General features: G+C 40.9%; 1 protein-coding gene across 2 annotated transcripts in view; it reads left to right on the top strand.

Annotated features, from left to right (window-relative positions):
• The window catches only part of polrmt (polymerase (RNA) mitochondrial (DNA directed)), a 113519-nt gene extending 92534 nt beyond the window's left edge, over positions 1-20985 (top strand). Inside the window, exons 17-21 of one of the 2 annotated variants that reach the window (XM_068016227.1) lie at positions 4179-4277; positions 12169-12241; positions 15976-16067; positions 16220-16293; positions 19310-20985. In XM_068016227.1, the coding sequence (XP_067872328.1) occupies positions 4179-4277; positions 12169-12241; positions 15976-16067; positions 16220-16293; positions 19310-19359 (388 nt within the window). In that variant the 3' untranslated portion in view covers positions 19360-20985. Of the gene's footprint in view, positions 1-4178; positions 4278-12168; positions 12242-15975; positions 16068-16219; positions 16294-19309 lie in introns of those variants that run through there. The other variant, XM_068016228.1, reaches the window with a different exon arrangement.
• The last annotated feature ends 1292 nt before the right edge of the window (positions 20986-22277 follow it).

The raw sequence follows: 22277 nt of genomic DNA, 5'->3' as shown, positions 1-22277 counted from the left end.
ATGAACAGCATTGAAACAAGTAATTTCATTGTTATGACTGATTTGTTTGGCTCTCATACTAATGGTTATAAATCAGTACTACTGTAATTGACAGGTTGGCAGTATAAACTTCAAATAATTAAACACTCAATTTAAAGTGTGGCCTTTTCTATATTACTGTAATATGTGCTTTAAACAAACCCTGGTTTTCACTAATGCAGGAAAGGCTTTCATTTACAATATACTCATTTATTTTTAACTTGCTGTTTTGTCCCTTGCATTTGCTATAGTTTCTTACATGCTCCTTCACGTCTACCTTGATTTCATTCCAGTCCTTTGATCCTCTATGCCCCTGCCCTGTGCTCCTGTTTTTGATCTCTTGCAGCAGTGAATTCACACATGATTTTGTAGGATTAAACCCTTGCTCATTTTTCTCTAATGTTTGGCTTCACACTATGCATTGTCACCTGTAGCTTGCAACATTTGCTGTCTCTCATCCTCTTTCATCTAAGCTAATAAAGACTATCTGTTTAATTGCATATGTATGGACATCATGTAGAGTTTTTTTTTCAGGTGGGGGATTTCATTCTTTTTACATTCAGGCAAACCCCCTCACCTGCCAAGACTGAGGCACACTTGATTTCGCCACATGGACATTAAAACTTAAAATTGCAAGCCCCTGATTGGAAAGACGTTTGCATAGTAACTGACAGTGTTGGAACAAGGGGGATCCAGTCATTGCTTCCCCAATACACAGAAGAAGTGATCAGACCAGTTTTGGTCACATGACTGACTTGGAGGTTTTGAAATTGAACTTCCAACAGAGGATTTGAACTCAGAAAGCTGAGTGCTCCCGGTTGGAACAGAACCTCCTCTCCAGTCCTGCTTGCCTCCATCTCTTTCCCATGGAACTGAACATAGAACAGTACAGCACAGTCCAGGCCCTTCGGCCCACGATGTTGTGCCGAACCTTTAACCTACTCTAAGATCAAACTAACTACCTACCCTTCATTCTACTATCATCCATGTACCTTATCAAGAGTTGCTTAAATGCCCTTAACGTATCTGCTTCTACTACCACCGCTGGCAGCGCATTCCACGCACCCACCACTCTCTGTGTAAAGAACCTACCTCTGACATCTCACCTAAACCTTCCTCCAATCACCTTAAAATTATGCCCCCTGGTGATAGCCCTTTCCACCCTGGGAAAAAATCTCTGGCTATCCACTCTATCTATGCCTCTCATCATCTTGTACCCCTCTATCAAGTCACCTCTCATCCTTCTTCGCTCCAATGAGAAAAGCCCTAGCTCCCTCAATCTTTCTTCGTAGGACATGCCCTCCAGTCCAGGCAGCATCCTGGTAAATCTCCTCTGCACCCTCTCTAAAGCTTCCACATCCTTCCTATAATGAGGCGACCAGAACTGAACACAATATTCCAAGTGTGGTCGAACCAGGGCCTTATAGAGCTGCAGCATAACCTCGCGGCTCTTAAACTCAATCCCCCTGTTAATGAAAGTCAACACACTATACGCCTTCTTAACAACCCTATCAACTTGGGTGGCAACTTTGAGCGATCTATGGACATGGACCCCAAGATCCCTCTGTTCCTGCACACTACCAAGAATCCTGTCTTTAAGCCTGTATTCCGCATTCAAATTCGACCTTCCAAAATGAATCACTTCACACATTTCCAGGTTGAACTCCATCTGCCACTTCTCAGCCCAGTACTGAATCTTGTGAAAACACGTGAACCTCAAAGAGAGAAAAGTCTCCTACGTGAACAAGGTTTAAGAAGAACACTGGGCCCCGACGAACAGCAAGACTGCCTACAATCAAGTGAGCTTGAAGCACAGTAAACAAACTCTTCTGATATTGCCTCAAACCCCTTTCAACTATATTTTCCTCTTTTTTTGTCCCTATTTGCATGTGTTTATCGCGTGTGCATGTTAGCATGGGCGCATCGTATATCTGTAGGCGTTAACCGTATTAGAGTTTAAGCTTTAATAAAATTTCATCATCTTTAAACCTCAGAAAACCTGTGTGAATTGGTTTCTTTGTCTTATAATTGGAAAGCTGCGAACAAGGATTCACAAAGGGGAAGCTCAAAACACAGTATGTTTAAAATTAAACCCTGTTACAATAAGACCAGGTAAAGATAGCAAAAGACCCCTAGACACATTTCACACCTGATTGTAACAACATCTTGTTTTAGTAATCTGTATGCATTCCCTAAGCTTAGAGGAGGACAGCCTACTGAATCAGTGTAACATTTTATATCTAAATTAAATTGTCATAAGTTGAAAGTATTATATGTGCTAATAGGATGGCAATTTTTCAGCAAAAATTATAAAATGCTAACCATTTCCCTAGTGAGTCACAGAATGTGCTATTTTACAATATGGCAGTTTTGACATGTAATGCACGATACTTTATTGGGGCTATAGGTTTACACTGACTAAGTCAAATTCTGTTTTTATTGGATGGAATAGTATAATAAAATTTGAACCAAAGCTTTGAAGATTAAATTCCAGGACTTTATTAATCTGTGAAAACTACCATAAGCCTTTTTTTATTTTCTAGATATGCCCTCAAGTATTCACTTAATCATTATATCTCACAATTTTTAAAGAGCATAACATAAATAGGAGGAGTAAACCATACGACCACTTTGATGAACAGCAAGGTGGTATCCAAACTATAACAGTTGGAAACAGATATCTGATAGTTTTGAGGAGAAGTTATTTCTCCAGATTTGCTGATGAGACAAAACTGGGTGTGAGGGTGAGTTGTGAGGAGGATGCAGAGAGGCTTCAGGGTGATTTGGACAAGTTGATGAGTGGGCTAATGCATGGCAGCTGCAGTATAATGTGGATAAATGTGAGGTTATTCACTTTGGTAGCAAAAACAGGAAGGCGATTATTATCTGAACGGCTATAAACTGAGAGAGGGGAATATGCAGCGAGACCTGGGTGTTCTTGAACACCAGTCGCCGAAGGTAAGCATGCAGGTGCAACAGGCGGTAAAAAAGGCAAATGGTATGTTGGCCTTCATAGTGAGAGGATTCGAGTACAGGAGCAGGGTTGGCTTGCAATTATACAGGGCCTTGGTGAGGCCACACCTGGAATATTGTGTGCAGTTTTGGTCTCCTTATCTGAGGAAGGATGTTCTTGCTATAGAGGGAGTGCAGCGAAGGTTTACCAGACTGATTCCTGGGATGGTGGGACTGACTTCTGAGGAGAGATTGAATTGGTTCGGATTATATTTGCTGGAGTTCAGAAGAGTCGGGGGATCTCATAGAAACATATAAAGTTCTAACAGGACTTGACAGGGTAGATGCGGGAAGGATGTTCCCAATGTTGGGGGAGTCCAGAACCAGGGGTCATAGTCCAAGGATGCGGGGTAAACCTTTCAGGACTGAGATGAGAAATTTCTTCACCCAGAGAGTGGTGAGCCTGTGGAATTCACTACCACAGAAAGCAGTTGAGGCCAAAACATTGTATGTTTTCAAGAAGGAGTTAGATATAGCTCTTGGATCTAAAGGGAGCGAAGGGTATGGGGCGAAAGTGGGAACAGGCTACTGAGTTGGCTGATCAGCCATGATCATAATGAATGGCAGAGCAGGCTCGAAGGGCTCCTATTTTCTCTGTCTCTATTTGCCTGGGATCTGTTTTGGGCTTTGGCACTTAGGTTATGATACCTGGAGTTTGGCAGTATTTTGCTGAAGTACTAGAGTTTGACAGCATCTGGATGACTTTTTGGTCCCCCCCCTCCAACCTGTCCACTTTGGAAGGATGCCTTAAGTTTGCCGAGACTGGCGTAGAATAGGAGGTTTGTCTCACTGGTGGAGTGTGACAGTGAAATGTTGGCATGGATTTACGATTGTCACATATTGAAATACAATCATGCCCTTAAAGAATATTGACATGGTTGCACCACTTTAAATGTTTTCATAAAACATGACTCAAAAAAGACATGACCCAGGAAGTAAGCTTATTGTGGATAGGAAGTTCATAAGTGTGACTTTTAATATATTGTGGATAGATGTAAGATTCTCATTGAATTGCATTGGTTATGATGTTTGGTACTATGTGTAATCTAAAGCCACTATCACTAAGTATTGATTCACCTGCATATTCCAAAACCCTGTGGTTGGTGCTCCAGAAAAATCTGACCTTGTATTTTCTGTGTTTACTGCAGACGACCAGACACAGTCAAGCAGAAGAATGCTTTTCCACCAAATTTCATTCATTCTCTTGATTCAACTCACATGATGTTAACAGCACTCAGTTGCTACAGGTAAGCTATTGGCTAATGGCTGGACTGCAACCTGAACTTCATCACAACTGAAATGTTTGTACCTTTTTTTTTTTTTGTTTTTTTTAAGGCCATAAATATATTCTTCCTGAGGCTGTCATGCTTTGTTAATGCATACTTTAAAGTGGATTTTAAATCTCTGTATACTTTTGTTAGTTACTAAATTTACTTTCTAAATCTATACATTTTTTGCAGTTTCCTATAACTGTCTGTTATATTATTAAATACTTAATTTTAATCTTGTTTTTACCCAGATATGAAACAAAATGTTATAAAGGATATAATTGATGATCCAATTACATCATTGCTTCACCGATTGTATCGTGCCTACCTAGATTTTTGTTTAAACAGCTACGTTGGAATTGGTGAATACAATGGCTGTATGAGGAAACAGTTAAATATTAAATAATAGCCTTATTAAATATTTCAAATCTTTTGTTCTACTTTACAATAAACTTGGCTCATTGTAACTTGTACAGAAGTCAACACAGACATAGGCCGGAATTTTACATTGGGCAGGAGGCCCCGCCCACCGGCCGAAAAGCTGGGGGAGAGCCCACCTCCGCTGGACCTAGGAAGCCACACTGGGAATTTTCACTCCCCAGGCTCTTAATTGGCCTTAGGGTGCCTGGTCAGGAGGGCCTCCCCATCCCCCCAGCCGCCAGTTAATTGGTCACTTAAGGGCCTTGATTGGCCTGGAGCCGGTGGGCCGTTTCTCGCCACCGCCACCCTGCGTAAAATTGAAGCGGGGGCGGGAAGACATTGGCAATGGGCCTCCCCCGCCCCCCCACCTTCCACTCAATTATAAGCCCACCCCGCTACCAGCCCGCTCGCTTTTTTAAAAGGGGCACTGAGGGGTCTTGTGAGGAAAACAAGCCTTTCCAGGAAACTACCTGACTTCCAGCTCAAAAAACAACAAAGAACTTTGGACACCTGGCGAAGTTATTTACAAAGAAGTGACAGGTCAAGCTTGATGGAGGTCAAAAGGTTGACCTCCTGTTGTCGGTTTTGCTTTTGAATTGTTTTGAGTTAGGGTTGAACTATATAAAAAGGGAGAGAACTTCCAAGGAGAGAAGAGAATTCCCAAGGAACGAGAGAAGACCACAGCTTTCCAGCACCTCTGTAAAAGACCCTGAGAAGTCCATTGTGTCAACTCATCTCATCTCCTGTCTTTGAAGAAAGGCCTGCTAAATTAATTCTCAATGCCGCCTGAAAAGAACTGTTCTAAAAGATCCCAGTGAACATCTACATGTACTGGGAGGCCAGACTGTATGCCAGTTTTGGAACACAACATATCTCATCTGTTGCTTCAAGAATGAGCAAGTATTCAACCTAAGTGTTTTTTTGGCTGTAATAGAGTTCTAAAAACAAAAATCCCTTTATTTTTCCAGTTAAATGGTGTGTGTGCGTGTGTGTGAGGGGCTAAGGTGAAAGGGGAACTTTAATATTTCATTCTGTGTTTATGCTTTACTTCATTACTGATTAGCACTTGTTTTATAATAAACTGATAATTGTTGTTTATTAAAGAAACCTGGTTGATGTGATTTATTCTGGGATAAAAACAGACTATATGATTGATCATGTCAGTAAGTGGGAAAAAATTTCAATATATGTTGTGACCCGTGGAGAAGTGGAACTAGAATGAACCGTGCACTCCTCCCGCCTTGGTCGTAACACAATCAACAGGAGGGTACTGTAGCCTGTGAATGCTCAAATTGAGATTCTGGAATATAGTACTGAGATTGAATGAACTCAGAGAGCAAACAGAAAATTATTTTCTGACGTAATTTTTCCAACCAACTTGTTCCAGAGCACTTACATAAAATGTCCTGCTGACACCTATTCATGGTATCATTCCTTAATGGAAGATAATTGCTTGGAAGCAATTTTGTGATGTATTCAAATCTGTACTAATGAGTTTTTTTTTCCACCAGACCATCTCAGATGTTTATATACAGCCTCGTTTAATACTTTAGAAAGTACTTTGCTCCTTTAATTGTGGGTTACCATTTTGAAATATGTATGCCATATGTACCGTTTCCAAGCTCTCTTGAATAATATTTTAGCACTTCTAGTGGCAAAAAGATATCGCTGAGTATTGAAAGGCTTATGCTTCAGGCTTCAACAAAGTAAAATGACTTTGTATGTGGCTACATTTTTGAACAGATAAATCTGAATTATATTTGCTTGTTTGTTCAGTGACATTTGTGACTTATTTCGTGAATGCTAAGTGTGTTTTCAGGCAATTAGAATTTACTTCATTGCAACATTGAAAATGAAGATTGGTTCATATGACCGTACTGTCAGGCCCATCAAGCCTACCCCATCTAGTCGATCATGCAACCACGCACACATCTAGCCACCCCTAGTAATGCTGTTACCTGGAAAGAGAAAACAAAAATGGAGGGAAGTAAATCTTCAGGCATTCATAAAAAGTGTCTTATTCCTTAAGATAATCAAGCAAACTCCGGGAGTCCCTGGTTGCCTATGACTCATTGCAGTCCCAACTGAATAGAAACTTACCTCATATAACTGGAAATGCCCACTTGCAGAAGTTTATCCTGTTACCTTCGAAAGGACTATACCGACCCCATACTGAGCCCATACTCAGCATGTTGTTCCAGACGATGATTGCCATTGCAAGCAGAAATACTTTTTGGTATCAAATCTAACTCTGCACACAGACTTTATAGGCATGACCTCTGGTCTTGCATTTGTTATCCATTTCAAATAACACATCCCATTCACTTAATCATTTAAAAGAAAAACTTTACAATCTCCTCTAAGCCTGCATTTCTATAAAGTAAATGGTTCTAACCCTTGGAGCTTTTCCTCGTAACTGAAAGCAGCAAGACTTGGTATGATCCTAGTCAAACTTCTGTGCAACCTTTCCAGAGACTTAATATCCTTCTCCATATCCAGAAACCAATGCTGAGAATATACCCAAGTGCAGGCACACCAGAGATATAGTTTTAAGTATATTGCACCAGATCAGGTCCATGTGATTTCACGCCATATCATTTCATACTGTCACCTTATACAATGGCAAACTAGAGTAAAGTTTCAAAAAATTCTATTGACAAAGGGAATTGCGATTATATTTGTGCATGTAGTTGAGTACTGTATAAATTGTTGGTGGTTTGATCCATGCAAGGACCATTATTTCTGATGGATTCCTTTGTAATATTTAATGACATCCTATGTGACTGCGGCAAAATCAACTTTCGCTCCTCGACCTGTCTGCAGCCTTTGACACGGTTGACCACACCCATCCTCTTTCAACACCTCCCCATTGTCATCCAGCTGGGTGGGACTGGTCTCACCTGGTTCCATTCATATCTATCTTATAGCCAGAGAACCACTTGGAATGGTTTTTTTTCATGTTCCTGCATCGTTATCTCTGGCATCGCCCAAGGATCTATCCTTGGCCTCCTCCTATTTCTCATCTACGTGCCGCCCTTCAGTAACATCATCCAAAAGCACAGCTTTAGTTTTCACATGTATGCAGCTCTACTTCAACACCACCTCTCTCAACTCTTCCTAAATTATCAGATTGCTTATCTGACATCCAGTACTGGATGAACAGAAATTTCCTCCAATTAAATATTGGGAAGACTAAAGCCATTGTTTTTGGTTCCTGCTCCAAACTCAGTTCCCTAGCTACCAACTCCATCCCCCTCCCTGGCAACAGGCTGAGATTAAGTCAGTTCGCAACCTAGGTGTCATATTTGACCCCCCAGGTGAGCTTCTGACCTCATATTCGCACCACCAAAAAAGGCCGCCCATTTCCACCTCCATAACATCGCCCGCCTTCGGCCCTGTCTCAGCTCATCTGCTGCTAAAACCTTCAGTTATGTCTTCATTACCTTTAGGCTTGACTATTCCAAAGCACTCCTGGCTGGTCTCCTACATTCTACCTTTGTAAAAATCCAAATCTCTGCTGCCCTTGTCTTAATTTGCACCAAGTCCCATTCATTTATATCCCCTATGCTTCCTGACCTCCATTACGAACATACGAATTAGGAGCAGGAGTAGGCCACTCGAGCCTGCTCCACCATTGAATAAGTTCATGGCTGAACCAATTACTCCACATTCCCACCCACCTCCGATAACCTTTCACCCCCTTGCTTATCAAGAATCTATCTACCTCTGCCTTATAAATATTCAAAGACTCTGCTTTCATCGCCTTTTGAGGAAGAGTTCCAAAGACTCACGATCCTCTGAGAAAAAATTTCTCCTTCATTAAATAGGTGAACCCTTATTTTTAAACAGTGACTCCTAGTTCTAGATTCTCCCACAAGAGGAAACATCCCCTCCACATCCACCCTGTCAAGATGCCTCAGGATCTTATATGTTTCAATCAAGTCACCTCTTACACTTCTAAACTCCAGCTGATACAAGCCTAGCCTGTCCAGTCTTTTCTCATAAGACAACCCACCCATTCCAGGTATTAGTCTAGTAAACCTCCTCTGAACTGCTTCCAACGCATTTACATCCTTCCTTAAATAAGGAGTCCAATACTGTACTCCAGATGTGGTCTCACCAATGCCCTGTATAATTGAAACATAACATCCCTACTTTTGTATTCAATTCCCTTCACGATAAACAATAACATTCTATTAGCTTTCTTAATTACTTGCTGTACCTCCATACTAACCTTATGCAATTCATGCACTAGGACACCCAGATCCCTCTGCATCACAGAACTCTGCAATCTCACACCGTTTAGATAATATGCCTCTTTTTTATTCTTCCTGCAAAAATGGACAATTTCAAATTTTCCCACATTATACTCCATTTGCCAGATCTTTGCCCACTCACTTAACCTATCTATATCTCTTTATAGCCTCCTTATGTCCTCTTCACAACTTACTTTCCTACTTATCTTTGTGTCATCAGCAAATTTAGCAACCATACCTTCAGTCCCTTCATCCAAGTCATTTATATAAATTGTAAAAGTTGAGGCCCCAGCACTGAACACTGGGGCACACCATTCGTTATATCTTGCCAAATGGAAAATGACGCATTTATGCCTACTCTGTTTCCTGTTAGCTAGCCAATCTTCTATCCATGCCAATATGTTACCCCCTACACCATGAGATTTTATTTTCCGCAATAACCTTTGATGTGGCACCTTATCAAATGCCTTCTGGAAATCTAAGTACAGTGCATCCACCGGTTCCCCTTTATCTACAGCACATGTTACTTCCTCAAAGAACTCCAATAAATTGGTTAAACATGATTTCCCTTTCACAAAACCATGTTGATTCTGCCTGATTACCTTAAACTTTTCTAAGTGCCCTGCTGCAACGTCTTTAATAATAGCTTCACACATCTTCCCTATAACAGATATTGAGGTAACTGGCCTGTAATTTCCTACTTTCTGTCTCCCTTTTTGAATAAAGGAGTTAAATTTTCTATTTTCCAATCTAACAAAACCTTCCCCGAATCTAGGGAATTTTGGAAAATTAAAACCAATGCATCAACTATCTCACTAGTCACTTCTTTTAAAACCCTAGGATGAAGTCCATCAGGACCCAGGGACTTGTCAGCCCAACAGCTGCAACAATTTGCTCAATACCACTTCCCTGGTGATTGTAATTTTCTTGAGTTCCTCCCTCCCTTCCATTTCCTGATTTACAGCTAATTCTGGGATGTTACTTGTATCCTGTATAGTGAAGGTCGATACAAAATACCTGTTCAATTCATCTGCCATCTCCTTATCCATTATTAATTCCCCAGACTCACTTTCTATAGGACCAACGCTCACTTTGTTAACTCTTTTTTTTAAATATCTATTGAAACTTTTACTATCTGTCTTTATATTTCCAGCTAGCTTTCTCTCGTACTCTAATTTTTCCCTCCTTATTAATCTTTTAGTCATTCTTTGCTGTTTTTTATATTCTGGCCAATCTTTGGGCTTGCCACCCACCTTTCTGCAATTATATGCTTTTTCTTCATGTTTGATACTATCTTTAACTTTTTTTGTTAACCACGGATGGTGGGTCCTCCCCTTGGAATTTTTATTTCTCGTTGGAGTGTATTCATTGGACAAGCAAAATCTTGGTTTTAAAATTCCCATCCTTGTTTTCAAATCCCTCCATGGCCTCATTCCTCCCTAGCTCTGTAATCTCCTCCAGCCCCACAACCGTCTGCACTCTTCTAATTCTGGCCTCTTGAGCATCCCTGATTTTAATCACTCCACCATTGGTGGTCATGTCTTCAGTTGCTTGGGCCCGAAACTCTGGAATTCCCTCCCCTCACCCCTCCACCTCTACCTTGCTTTCCTCCTTTAAGATGCTCCTTAAAAACCAAGCGTCTGGTCATCTGATCTAATATCTCCTTAGTGGCTCAGTGTCATATTTTGTTTTGCCCCTCCACATCATTTTGGGACATTTTATTACTTGCAAAGGCTCTATATAAATATAACTTGTTTTTATATTTTGAAGTATTGCAGTTTTTTTAAATTTTTGTTCATTTTAAATTGAAACTTGACTGGATGAGTGGTAGCAACACTCAAATCGTATACCTAGCAGCTGTTGAAAAGGAAAGGTCGTTTGATTATATATTTTATTCAGATTACTACTCCCTGGCACCACTGCCAAAGCTGCTTATTTAGGTCATAATATGGTTGAGGCAAACAACAAGTTGCCTTTATATCGCTGTCCTTAGAGACCTGCTACCCGACGGGACCCGACAACATGTGTCGGGTTTGGGTCAGGTTGGGCCGGACACGCAGGGTCAGTGCTGTGCCGGTAAGTACTAAAAATTAAAAACTTACCTGAGCTGGGAGTCCGGGACAAAACTGAGTCTGCGCGGTGAGGGAATGACGTCACTATGACGTTCTCACGCATGCGCGGCAGCTTCATGGGGGTTCCGAGTCAGGAGGTAAGTTAACGGATGGTCAGGTCAGGCTCGAGTCGGGTCGGGCTTGCAGCAAAAGCGGAGGTACTCGGGCCGGGTCGGGCTCGGGTCCATGGTGGTTCGGTCGGGTTCGTTTTCCTGACCTAAAGTAGGCCTCTAGCTCTCCTTACATAAAAGAGCAAGTAAGGAGCGAAGAGGTGAACATCTAGAAATAAAAGCAAAAGTCAAGACTAAAGGCACAGTGAAAGAAATAGCTTTTTAAAAGGCTTTTGAAGCCAGTGAGGAAGGTAGCAAGGCTCAAATGCTTCTTGGAGAGAATCACAGGGGACGGGGCATAGTGACTGACAATGGAGTTTTTGTCAAGCAATACAAAGTAGTTAGAATGGGCAGTGCAGGCAGGGATGATTGTTTCATGATTGGCAAAATACCAGCGGTGGTAGGATGAAGCCCTTGGGTGACAGTTAATTGGTCACTTAAGGGCCTCAATTGGACAGGACGGGCAGGCCATTTGCCCCCTCCCCTGTCGCTGGTAAAATAGCAGCAGGGTCGGGTAGGTAATGGGCATGGAACTTCCTGCCTCCCACACAATTTTACACTGCCGCCGCGTCCTAGTCCGGTGGGTGGCGGTGGGGGGGGGGGGGGGCATTAAATTCCGGCCAATGATCTTAAAGTCAGTTCACTGTGGCAGATGGAGACGGTGGAGCTTGGCAAGGATGGAGGTGATGGGAGAGCTGTGCTTTGTGAAAGAAAAGGCGTAGTCTGTGGGGTTTTAGATCATCCAAAGTTTTTGAAGGGTGAAGGACAGAAGACTGATGAGAGAATTCATGAGGTACTGATTTAGGGTGAGAAAGGGCTAAGGTTGTAAGTAGGCAATGTTTAAGAGTAAAAAATGTTTTCTTGGTGACAAACTAAATATACAGAAAGAACCTCATGGACTTTGGCACTAGATTCGTCCTAAATCTTTGCATCAATAGTAAAATTTCATTGCCATAATTTTGTGTCTTTTCAGTGCTGGGGTAACATTTGTCTCTGTCCATGACTGCTTCTGGACACATGCATTTACAGTAGATGTCATGAACAAGGTAACTATTCTCCCTTACATTATTTCTGCTTATTGTTGAATAGAACTCAATAGGATGCTGTGTAGGAAAAAAATCTTTACAGTAACTTTCAATAATTTTTTATTTATACTTTGTGAGAATGGATGCTTTGAATACTTAATGTTCTCTACTAGTTTCACAATGTCCAATTTTTTCCCTTGATGTACAAATCTGAACTTTCCTTTGCAACATAATCATATGTTTCTGGGGGAAAAGGGCACGAATGTCTGGAAATGCCATGGGGGAGGGGTGGGGAAATGCATTTAAAGGTCATTTAATTGTGTTTTGTGCAAATCTACCTGGCCCTTTAATTTTTTAATGTCCATTGAGGGCAGTAAGCCCCTTAGAAATGGCGCCGTCGCCTGCACATTGGTGCCGGACACCGTTGCCGGCAACGGCTCACCCGCTCCCTCCATGTCATCGCGGGGGGTGGGCACCACAGCTATGCAAATGAGCTGCCACATTTGAAATCGCGGCAGCTCCGTGACGCAGTGCCCGTGCAGGTGGGCCGCATTTTTTTTTGCCTCCGCCGCCTACTTCGGTGGCGGACTCTTAAAATGCAGCCCGGTGTGTCATTGTCACAAACCTGGGAGCATGGCTTATGTTTGGAAATAGTGTGGTGGTTGTGGAGTGGGAGAGAAAATTGTATATCAAAATATAAAGTCAAAATATATCTGTTTTATTAAAACCTTCCCAAGTTATCCACATTGACTGATGAAAACCAGGAAAACTTTTTTTTCCGGGTAGGTGGAGCAACAGTTGCATACTCAGTGTTCAAACGGGAAAGACAACAAGCTTTTTCTCTGACTTTACCACCAAACAAAATAAGTTTACACAATCAGCTGAATGCAAATACTTACTAAAGTCATGAGAGATAAAACATTCACTGTACAATCTCTCTTTTAAAATGCCACTTATGGATGGTTTTGTGTGTTATACAATAATTTGATTTTAAAATGATTTTTAGGGTGCCATGATACTAGATGTATATCCGATTCAGGTTGACATCTGTAGCATATGACACTCGGCTAGCAGACAACAATAAAAAATACCAATAGTGCCCCCACCATAAGTGAGCGAGCTTTCAACTGACTAGGCCGTACTCTTCGGAACTCTCTCCCAAAACCCCTGTCCCTCTCCACCTACCCAAAAGCCAACTTTCCATCAATTTTCCAGTCTCCTCTCTTAATTCTTGCATTATCGCTCATTGTCTCTTCCTTTGTTCCTTTTATCTATCCATTATTTTCTCCATTTCTGTAAAATACCTTGGGATATTTTACAGTTGAAAAGGAGGATAACTTGCCGCAAGTCCCGAAAAAATTAATAGCCGATAGGGGACAGGGACTTAATACAATTAACGTAAGTAAATCATCAGTAACAAGAAAATTAATGGAACTAAAGAGTGAGAAATCCCCAGGACCTGACAGTTTCCATCCGAGGGTGTTAAAGGAAGTAGGGGAGCACATTGTAGATGCCCTAACTACAGTCTTTCAGAGTTCCCTAGATTCAGGAGTGGTCCCTCTAGATTGGAAAGTTGCACATGTCACTTCACTTTTTAAGAAGGGTGACGGGGAACCAAGGAAATTACAGACCAGTTAGCCTGACATCTGTGGTGGGCAAGTTGCTGGAGTCTATAATCAAGGATAGGGTGACTGAACAGCTAGAAAAATTTCTGTTAATCAGGGACAGCCAGCATGGATTCATGACAGGAAGGTCATGCCTGACCAATCTGATTGAATTTTTTGAAGAGGTGACTGAGGTAGTGGACAGGGATGTTATTTATGTGGACTTCCAGAAGGCATTTGATAAAGTCCCACATAAGAGACTGTTTACTAAGGTAGAAGCCCATGGAGTTGAGGGCAAATTATTGACATGGTTAGAAAGTTGGTTGAGTGGTAGGCGACAGAGAGTGGGGATAATGGGTAAGTTCTCCGATTGGCAGGACCAGTGGTGTCACGCAGGGATCTGTGTTGGGGCCTCAATTATTCACATTATTCATTAACGACTTGGATGATGGCATAGTAAGTCATATATCCAAATTTGCTGATGATGCAAAGTTAGGCGGCATTGTAGACAGTCTAGATGATAGCATAAAATTGCAAAGAGATATTGTCAGACTAGGTGAGTGGGCAAAACTGTGGCAGATTGATTTCAATGCGGGCAAGTGTGAGGTTATCCATTTTGGACCAAAAAAGGATAGAGCAGGGTACTTTCTAAATGGGAAGAGATTAAGTGCAGTGGATGTCCAAAGAGACTTGGGGGTTCAGGTGCATAGATCTTTAAAATGCCACGAGCAAGTGCAGAAAATAATCAAAAAGGCTAATGGAATGCTAGTCTTTATATCTAGTGAAATGGAGTATAAAGACACAGAGGTTATGCTGCAGCTGTACAAAACCCTGGTTAGACCCCACTTGGAGTACTGTGAGCAGTTCTGGGCACCACACCTTAGGAAGGATATATTGGCCTTGGAGGGAGTGCAATGTAGTTTACAAGAATGATACCTGGACTACAGGGGTTAAGTTACAAGGAGAGATTACACAAATTAGGCCTGTTTTCGCTAGAATTTAGAAGGTTAAGGGGTGATCTGATTGAAGTCTTCAGAATATTAAGAGGAAAAGACAGGCTAGATAAAGATAAACTATTTCCACTGGTTGGAGATTCTAAAACTAGGGGGCATAGTCTAAAGATTAGGACCAGACCATTCAGGAGAGATGTTAGGAAGCACTTCTTCACGCAAAGGGTGCTAGAGGTTTGGAACTCTGTCCCACAAACAGCAGTTGAAGCTAGAACAGTTGTTAATTTTAAATCTGAGATAGATTTTTGTTAAGCAAAGATATTAAGGGATATGAGCCAAAGGCAAGTATATGGAGTTAGGCCACAGATCAGCCATGATCTCATTGAATGGCGCGACAGGCTCGAGGGGCTGAATGGCCTGCTTCTATTCCTATCTTCCTATGATATTTTCCACACATAGGTGCTGTATGAATACAAATTGGTGTTGGGAGTTAGATCAATGAACTGATGGCCTTGTTGCATATATGCTCTGTGGTGATGAGCTGCTGAAAATCGATGCAAAGCTGTTAGTATAACAGCACTATTGTACAATGTGCACTAATTGTTCTATGCTTTCAATTAGCCTTTTATCTGTAAAATTTCAAGAATTATTGTATGTAAAGTCAGTAAAGTGAATCTAAATTTTCTACCTCGCTGTGTGAGCCTTTTGTAAACATCTATCAAAAACATGCCATAGACTTGGAAAAGTGTTCTGTAAGTGTTGTGATCTGTGGAATGAATGCACTGAATCGATGATTTAGGGGTAACCTTGTACTGCAGTTCAGTTAAAGCTTGTCTGTTTCTATCTTTCCAGTCTTATGGAATTTGATAAGCGGAAAAGTTTATCCCTGTTGTAATTTCAGTATAAAAGAGAATCACAAAGTAAAGAACTTGAGAGACAGTGCTATGCAGTAAATATTCTTCAATGCATTCAAAATAATTGAAACATATGAATGAATTCCTTCTCTTCTGTAATTATTTTATAATACAGTACTTCAGAAATATATTTCTACTGAAATGCAGCTGTATTAGAATGGACCTATTATTGTTCCTGCAGCTTTTTGGTCCTAAGTGGACATCATAGACACCTTCTAGCTCAATTGTGTTTAACCCTGTGAGGCAATGGCCTGCATGCTTTGTTAATAAATACACATGTGTTGCAGGTTTGCCGTGAGCAATTTGTAGCCCTGCACAGCCAACCTATTCTTCAAGATCTTTCCAAATTCCTGGTAAACAAATACCGTTATAACATTCCGTGAGTATTGCACTCTTTCACAAAATTGTAATCTGTTCAGATATGATTTACGGCCGTCAGAAACATGAATTAAAATGCTCCATATGTCTGTACTTTTCTGTTTAACATACAAATTTAAGCATGTTTTCAGTCAAATATTTCTGTCTTTGCAGTATTGATCGAAAAAGCAAAAGGCTTCAGGAGTACAAAAGAATGCTCGAGCTGCTTTCTAAAGTACTGAAGACAGGTACTGAACAAACTGCTTTAGGAAAAAGAAAATTAGATCTGGCATTAGATTAAAAGGGCAGCTGTTCTCTGAGTCAAAGGAGTTAATATGTACTCTTTAAAATGCTGTGGGTTTTAGAGTACTTTTTTTGGAAGGGCCACTGTACTGAAGGAGATAGCAATTATAGATGAGTTCTATGAGGTAACTGGATGAAAAAGAAGATTGGGCTAAATATCTTCAAGAAAAAGATAATAGCTGCTTAATCACAGCAGTTTCTTGAGCATTAACTATGATTTTTCTTTACTTCATTTAACGAGGTAAGCCGTTTTTTAATGGGATTGAATTTTTTCTGAACAACTTTGTCATTCATTTTTCATTACTCCTACTCCCTTTTCTGCAGGCACTGATCCCACTCTTTGGTGCATTGCCTAAGTAGCCATTATTTACGCTAGAGTCTTGACAGTATGGCTGCATGCAATTTTCCATGGGAATTACCACAGCTGAACCCAAACCTGCCCTCATTCGATACATACCCAGTATCTTCCAGCAGGGGTCACTGGAGCCTTAGCCACTTTTTACCTCCCTAAACCAGGATTGCTGACACAAGGGGCTGCATTTTAAGAGTCCGCTGCCGAAGTAGGCGGCGGACGTAAAATATAAAATGCGGCCTGCCCACGCAGGCGACACGTCACGGAGCCGCTGCGATTTCAAACACGGCGGCTCATTTGCAGGGCCACGGCAATGACATGAGGGGGCGGGCAAGCCGTCACCAGCAAGAGTGGTCCGCGCTGATGTGCAGGCACCGGCGCCATTTATAAATGGCTTACAGCCCCCAATGGACATTTAAAATTTAAAGGGCCATGTAAGTGAATGTTTGGCAAAAAACAATTACGTTCCATTTCCAAGCATTTTCCCACAGCCCCCCCAACGCATTTCAAATCATTCCTGCCCTAGCCCCCCCCGGAATTCGTATATTGAGAATCTGACCTTCCCCAAAGGCACCTTTGCCTTTACCTCTTCCCATCACCTCCCCCCGACCAATCCGCAGCGTTGTTACCCTGCTCCACCCCTCCCACACAGAGAAAAAAATCATCCTCCCCCACCCCCCCAACTCTCCCCACAGGTGTTGTCACATTTGCCCGAACGGGGATTCAAAGGTGCGGCATTGTCTCCAATTCGAATGAAGATCGGTGCGGCGATTAAGGAGGCGATGGGACCCTCATTAAATCAGTTATGTAAATTAGTTTACATATTGAAATGGGCATCCCATCGCCGAGTGGTGGGGCAGCTGCCACAAGGCCTCACCGCTGAGCTGGGCATGGGGCCTGCTGCCGTCAGGGTCAGTGGTGGGCCTCAGCCACACCGATCTCCATTGCCTCCCCACAATGTTCCTGACGGCGGAGGGGCTTTAAAATCCAGCCCATGATGTGGAGCCCTACCATCATTCTGGGTAAGATCAGTTGACTCAACACCACACATGAATTGAATATGGATCTTATTGGTCTATATGTGCATTATTCACTGGATAAACACGCTAAGAAGGGTCACGCACTTGCCTTCTGTTTGCATTAACTGTTGTATTACCTCAAGAATCTGGTTCAACAGCCAGCCATGTACTCTAATCAACATTCCCTTTCTAACTCTCAGTCAAGTAACTATGAGTAGATCTCCTCAAAGAGGCTTGAAAGAGTATTTAATTAGCTGAAAGAAGACATTTGGTAGTTTCCTATATTTTCTATAGTTTATTCCCAGAGAGCAACAGTACTGAATGAGCGAAAGACTGTTGGAACAATCTTCCTTTGTCACTGATGAAACCTAGCTTACTCTTGTACAATCTACTGCATTAAAATAACAAGCAACTATGGGCTGGTGCAATCAAAGTACAGTTTGCACTGGTTTGTACAGTACCTTTTCTTGCCAGCCTGATTTTTTTTTTATTTTAGCAGCATCAGTGTCTACACTATTTATGAAATCATGTGAGTAAAGCATGGGCAATCTATATTAATACAGCTGCACACTTTAAAAATATGGCTTGTACATCCTAGCTTATGTATCTGTTTTGGGGGATTGGCTGGATAGGGTAGGGAATGGGAGAAAATATTTTGTGACCTGAGTCTAGCCACTAGCCTGCAGCAAGTTGATTGTAGTGAGTTTAATTCCTTCCCTTTGTGTCCTTCCATTTAAAAGATGATATAATGTACCATTGCTCATGGATGGCCTTTAGAGTATGCAACATGGTGTAAAGAGATGGGCACTCATTCACCTATTTCTAAATAACTGCTATATTTCATCAAAGGAATCTGACTCAACAGCCAGCTAGGTACTCCAGTCAAGATTCTGAAATTTCAGATTAAGAAAAGTGCCTTGGCTTAGAGAAACATTCCTGAATCAAAATTTGAAAAATTGTACATACGAGATCATCAATGGTTGAACATGTCACACTGGCACTTGTGCTGTTTTCCACATAATCTAGATATTAAGGTCCTTTGAAAATGTAAAATCTACTTCATTGGTGCTTCTGAGTCAATCGTATTTTCCTTGAGGAAGAAATGAATGCATTCATTGCATAATTTCAGAAATTGAGCAAAAGCCATTGATAGGAGATGACCATTTCAAGTACTAATTAGTTTGTTAAAAATGACCTTTGATGCCTCAATATTCATTAAATGTTTATTGATCCATATTAAGAAATATTTGTAGAACATTAACCGCTCACAGCTCAGCTTATTCGGTGCAAAAAAAATCATTAAAAAGTTTGGAATATGTTTTCAGACTTGTTACATGTGTCTGAAAAGACATTCCAAACTTTCTAATGTTTTATGAATTATGAATATTTTTTGCACTTAATATGCTAAGCTATGAGTGGTTAATGTTTTATAAATATTTCTTAGTATGGATTAATAATGATTTAATGAACAATATTAAATTGTAAATTGTCCTCTTCCACAGAGAACTTGACCTGATTTGCATCATTTCCTTCCTTCCTGATCCATTTGTGTAGGCAAGTTGATAGCTTGGTGTTTATTTTTCTTTTCAGGTGAATTTGATCTGGAGAAGGTAAAAGAATCTACCTATTTCTTCAGCTGAAGGTGTCCGAATGCTGGGATGATCATCTAATAGTATCTGCCTTTTGAACCCAGAAGAATTTTCCATCTGTTCATTGGAGACATGAAAGACCTATGCTGGGATGGGAAATTATTGTTTCAGTGAAATGGTGGAAGATTTTTTTTTGCACAGTGAACCTGTATAAATCTCTGCATATTTATGACAGGATTAATGAAAATTTTAGATAAACTACTACAGACGTTAATTCAACTCCATTTCTGCCTGAGGAGTAAGTTGATCGTCGTGGACAAAATAAGACTATTTTGAGGAATTAAGTCAATGTTTGTTTAAGATTTCTTCTAATTATGTATGCCTTGCTGAGTGTATACTGGAGAACGCAACTAAGAATATTCAACTATTTTTTCACAGTTCCTTTTTCAGTTACTTGTCATCCTTTCATCCGGGTTTACAGAGCCCCAGTTCTGCAAATGTTTGTTCTTAGGGGCACGAGAGACAGCGCAGTGTTGGATGTCGGGTGAAAAGGGAGGTCATTGCATCCTGAATTGAATACATGAGCAGCCACACTATACTACCTACTTCAAAGTTGTTTCTTCCTGCTAAATGCAATCCCATCTCGATTTTTAATTTGAGTAATATCAATGTAAGCATTTTCCAAACGTAAAGTGTTTCTAATTGATTTCCAAGGTATTTTTAACATCAGTTCTTAGTTTTTTGAGCCGGGGCCAGTTCATCATGACAGTTACCAGGACATTAGTAACATCATTGTAGTTCAGCGACCTGGTGAGATAAAAGTGACAGCATCCATAAGTGGAGGAAAATCCCTGCAACTGGTTAAATGAGGCTTTGGACAGAACTAGCTCCCCACTTTCTGGTTTGCTGTGTTTTTATTTCATTTAAAAATAGCAGTCCTTAGTTTTGAAACCTCATTCCTCTGGTGTCTTATGTTGCTGGAAAAACTCAGATCAGTTTTGGTACCAAAAATTGATGGTTGCAGCTTTCACTGCTTTACAAATTTAGTGAAAAGCAACTGTGACCCCCATGTCTGACAACTGAGCGGAATTGTTGAATTTCTTGTTTCCTATTACTTGAATAATTCACCTTGTTGAACTGCATTGGATTTTGTCTGATTACAGAAAATTTGACGTGATTGTATTTTTTATAATAAATAATTGCAATTCTAAAAATGGCTGATAACTATCCTGTACTATTTAGTTAAAATTTCTGCATAAGTTTATGCTGGTGAGAGTGTCTAGATCCACAAAGGCAATACTGGTTATTGATGAATAGGAAATTACAGAAACATTTTACCAGTCCATCATTTGGAGAAATTGTTAGGATTTGAGCTTTCCCGAACACTTCGTCCTTGCTTGGCGACAGTTGCAATAAGTAGACTGAGCCTCTATAAATGGAGACGTTCATCTTTATTCGGTTATGATACGTTGCTTTTCAGAGAGTACGTCAGATGCCCATTATGTTGTCGATCACCTTAGATGATTTTACATTGTTAGATCTTTTTATACAGGCTGAAATATTGTCCTGGATTTCTTTACAAATAAATGATACTTGGAACTGGAAACACAGGCAAAATTCTAAATAGCACACTTGTTTTGAGGGAATTGGAATCTGTGCACAGGAGTTAATAAACCCTTTTCAGAAAACTTACCTGTTTGCAATTTCTTAGAATGGAATAATCCCTTGGAATGAATCAACTAAGCCTTTTCATTCCTTGACAGTGTCAGCAGGTTTGAAATATACCTTTTGGGATAATATGTACTATGTAAAATGTAAGAGCTATGGAGCCTGCTGCTTTAGGATTGAAATAATCAAAATATGTAAGTGGGTGGCACAATGGCAAATAGATTTAATTGGCCAGAATTTGCTGGGAAAATAATGGCAACTTTAACACGCGCACCATTATTAATGTTTAAATAATCCAGCAATTTGCAGGGAGGAAGAGATACTCTGAGAATTGCAAATCACCGCGTAGTGCTGGACGATTTATGTCGCACTGCAAAAACGGGCTCGCCACCAACCTCCCCTTGGGGTTTAAGAAATTGCTGCATTTGTACTGTTAAAGCAAATTAAAGTCACTAAAGTAAGTTTGGGCTGGCACCTGGTGATGTAAGGACCCTTTTACTGACCAGATGTTTATGTTCTTACAATACCACTCGATCTTTCTGACCCAGAAAGGGGACAGTTGAAACTCAAGTCTCATTTCTGCAGGTAGTAAATTTCTCTTAGAGATTATTAACATTTTAAAGTTTTTAATCATTCCTCTTTGCCTTTCCATCTATTCTCTCTCTCTCTCAATCCAACCTTTCCCTCTTTATTTCTCTTTCCGTTCCTAATTTTGGGTTTGGATTCCGCTAGGACCACTTGGCTTCAGATCTCGTTACAATCAAAGATGGACAAAAGAGCTGAATTCCAGAAATGAGATGATAGCGGCTGCCCTTGACATCAAGGCAGTATTTGACTGAGTGTGGTGTTGAGGAGCCCAAGAAAATTTGAAGTCAATGGGAATCAAAGGGAAAACTCTCTCAATGGTTGAAGTTATACCCAGCACTAAGGGAAGATGGTTGTGGTTTTTGGAGGCCAATCATCTCAACCCCAGGACATCACTGCAAAGGTTCCTCAGGGCAGTTTCTTAGGCCCAATTATCTTCAGCTGCTTCATCAATGACCTTCCCTTCATCAGGTCAGAAGTGGAGCTGATGCTCAGTGTTCAATATTATGTGCAACTCCTCAGATACTGAAGTAGTCTGTGCCTGCATGCAGCAAGACATGGACGACATTCTGGCTTGGGCTGACAAGTTGCAAGTAACATTCATGCCACACAAGTGCCAGGCAATGACCATCTCCTACAAGAGAAAATCTAACCATCTTCCCTTGATGTTTAATGGCATTACCATTGCTGAATACCCCCACCATCAACATCTTTGA

The sequence above is a fragment of the Heterodontus francisci genome, chromosome 36, assembly GCF_036365525.1.
Source record: "Heterodontus francisci isolate sHetFra1 chromosome 36, sHetFra1.hap1, whole genome shotgun sequence".
Classification (NCBI taxonomy): Eukaryota; Metazoa; Chordata; class Chondrichthyes; order Heterodontiformes; family Heterodontidae; genus Heterodontus; species Heterodontus francisci.
The sequence above is the reverse complement of the archived record's forward strand: the minus strand, read 5'-3'. Positions and strand labels throughout refer to the sequence as shown.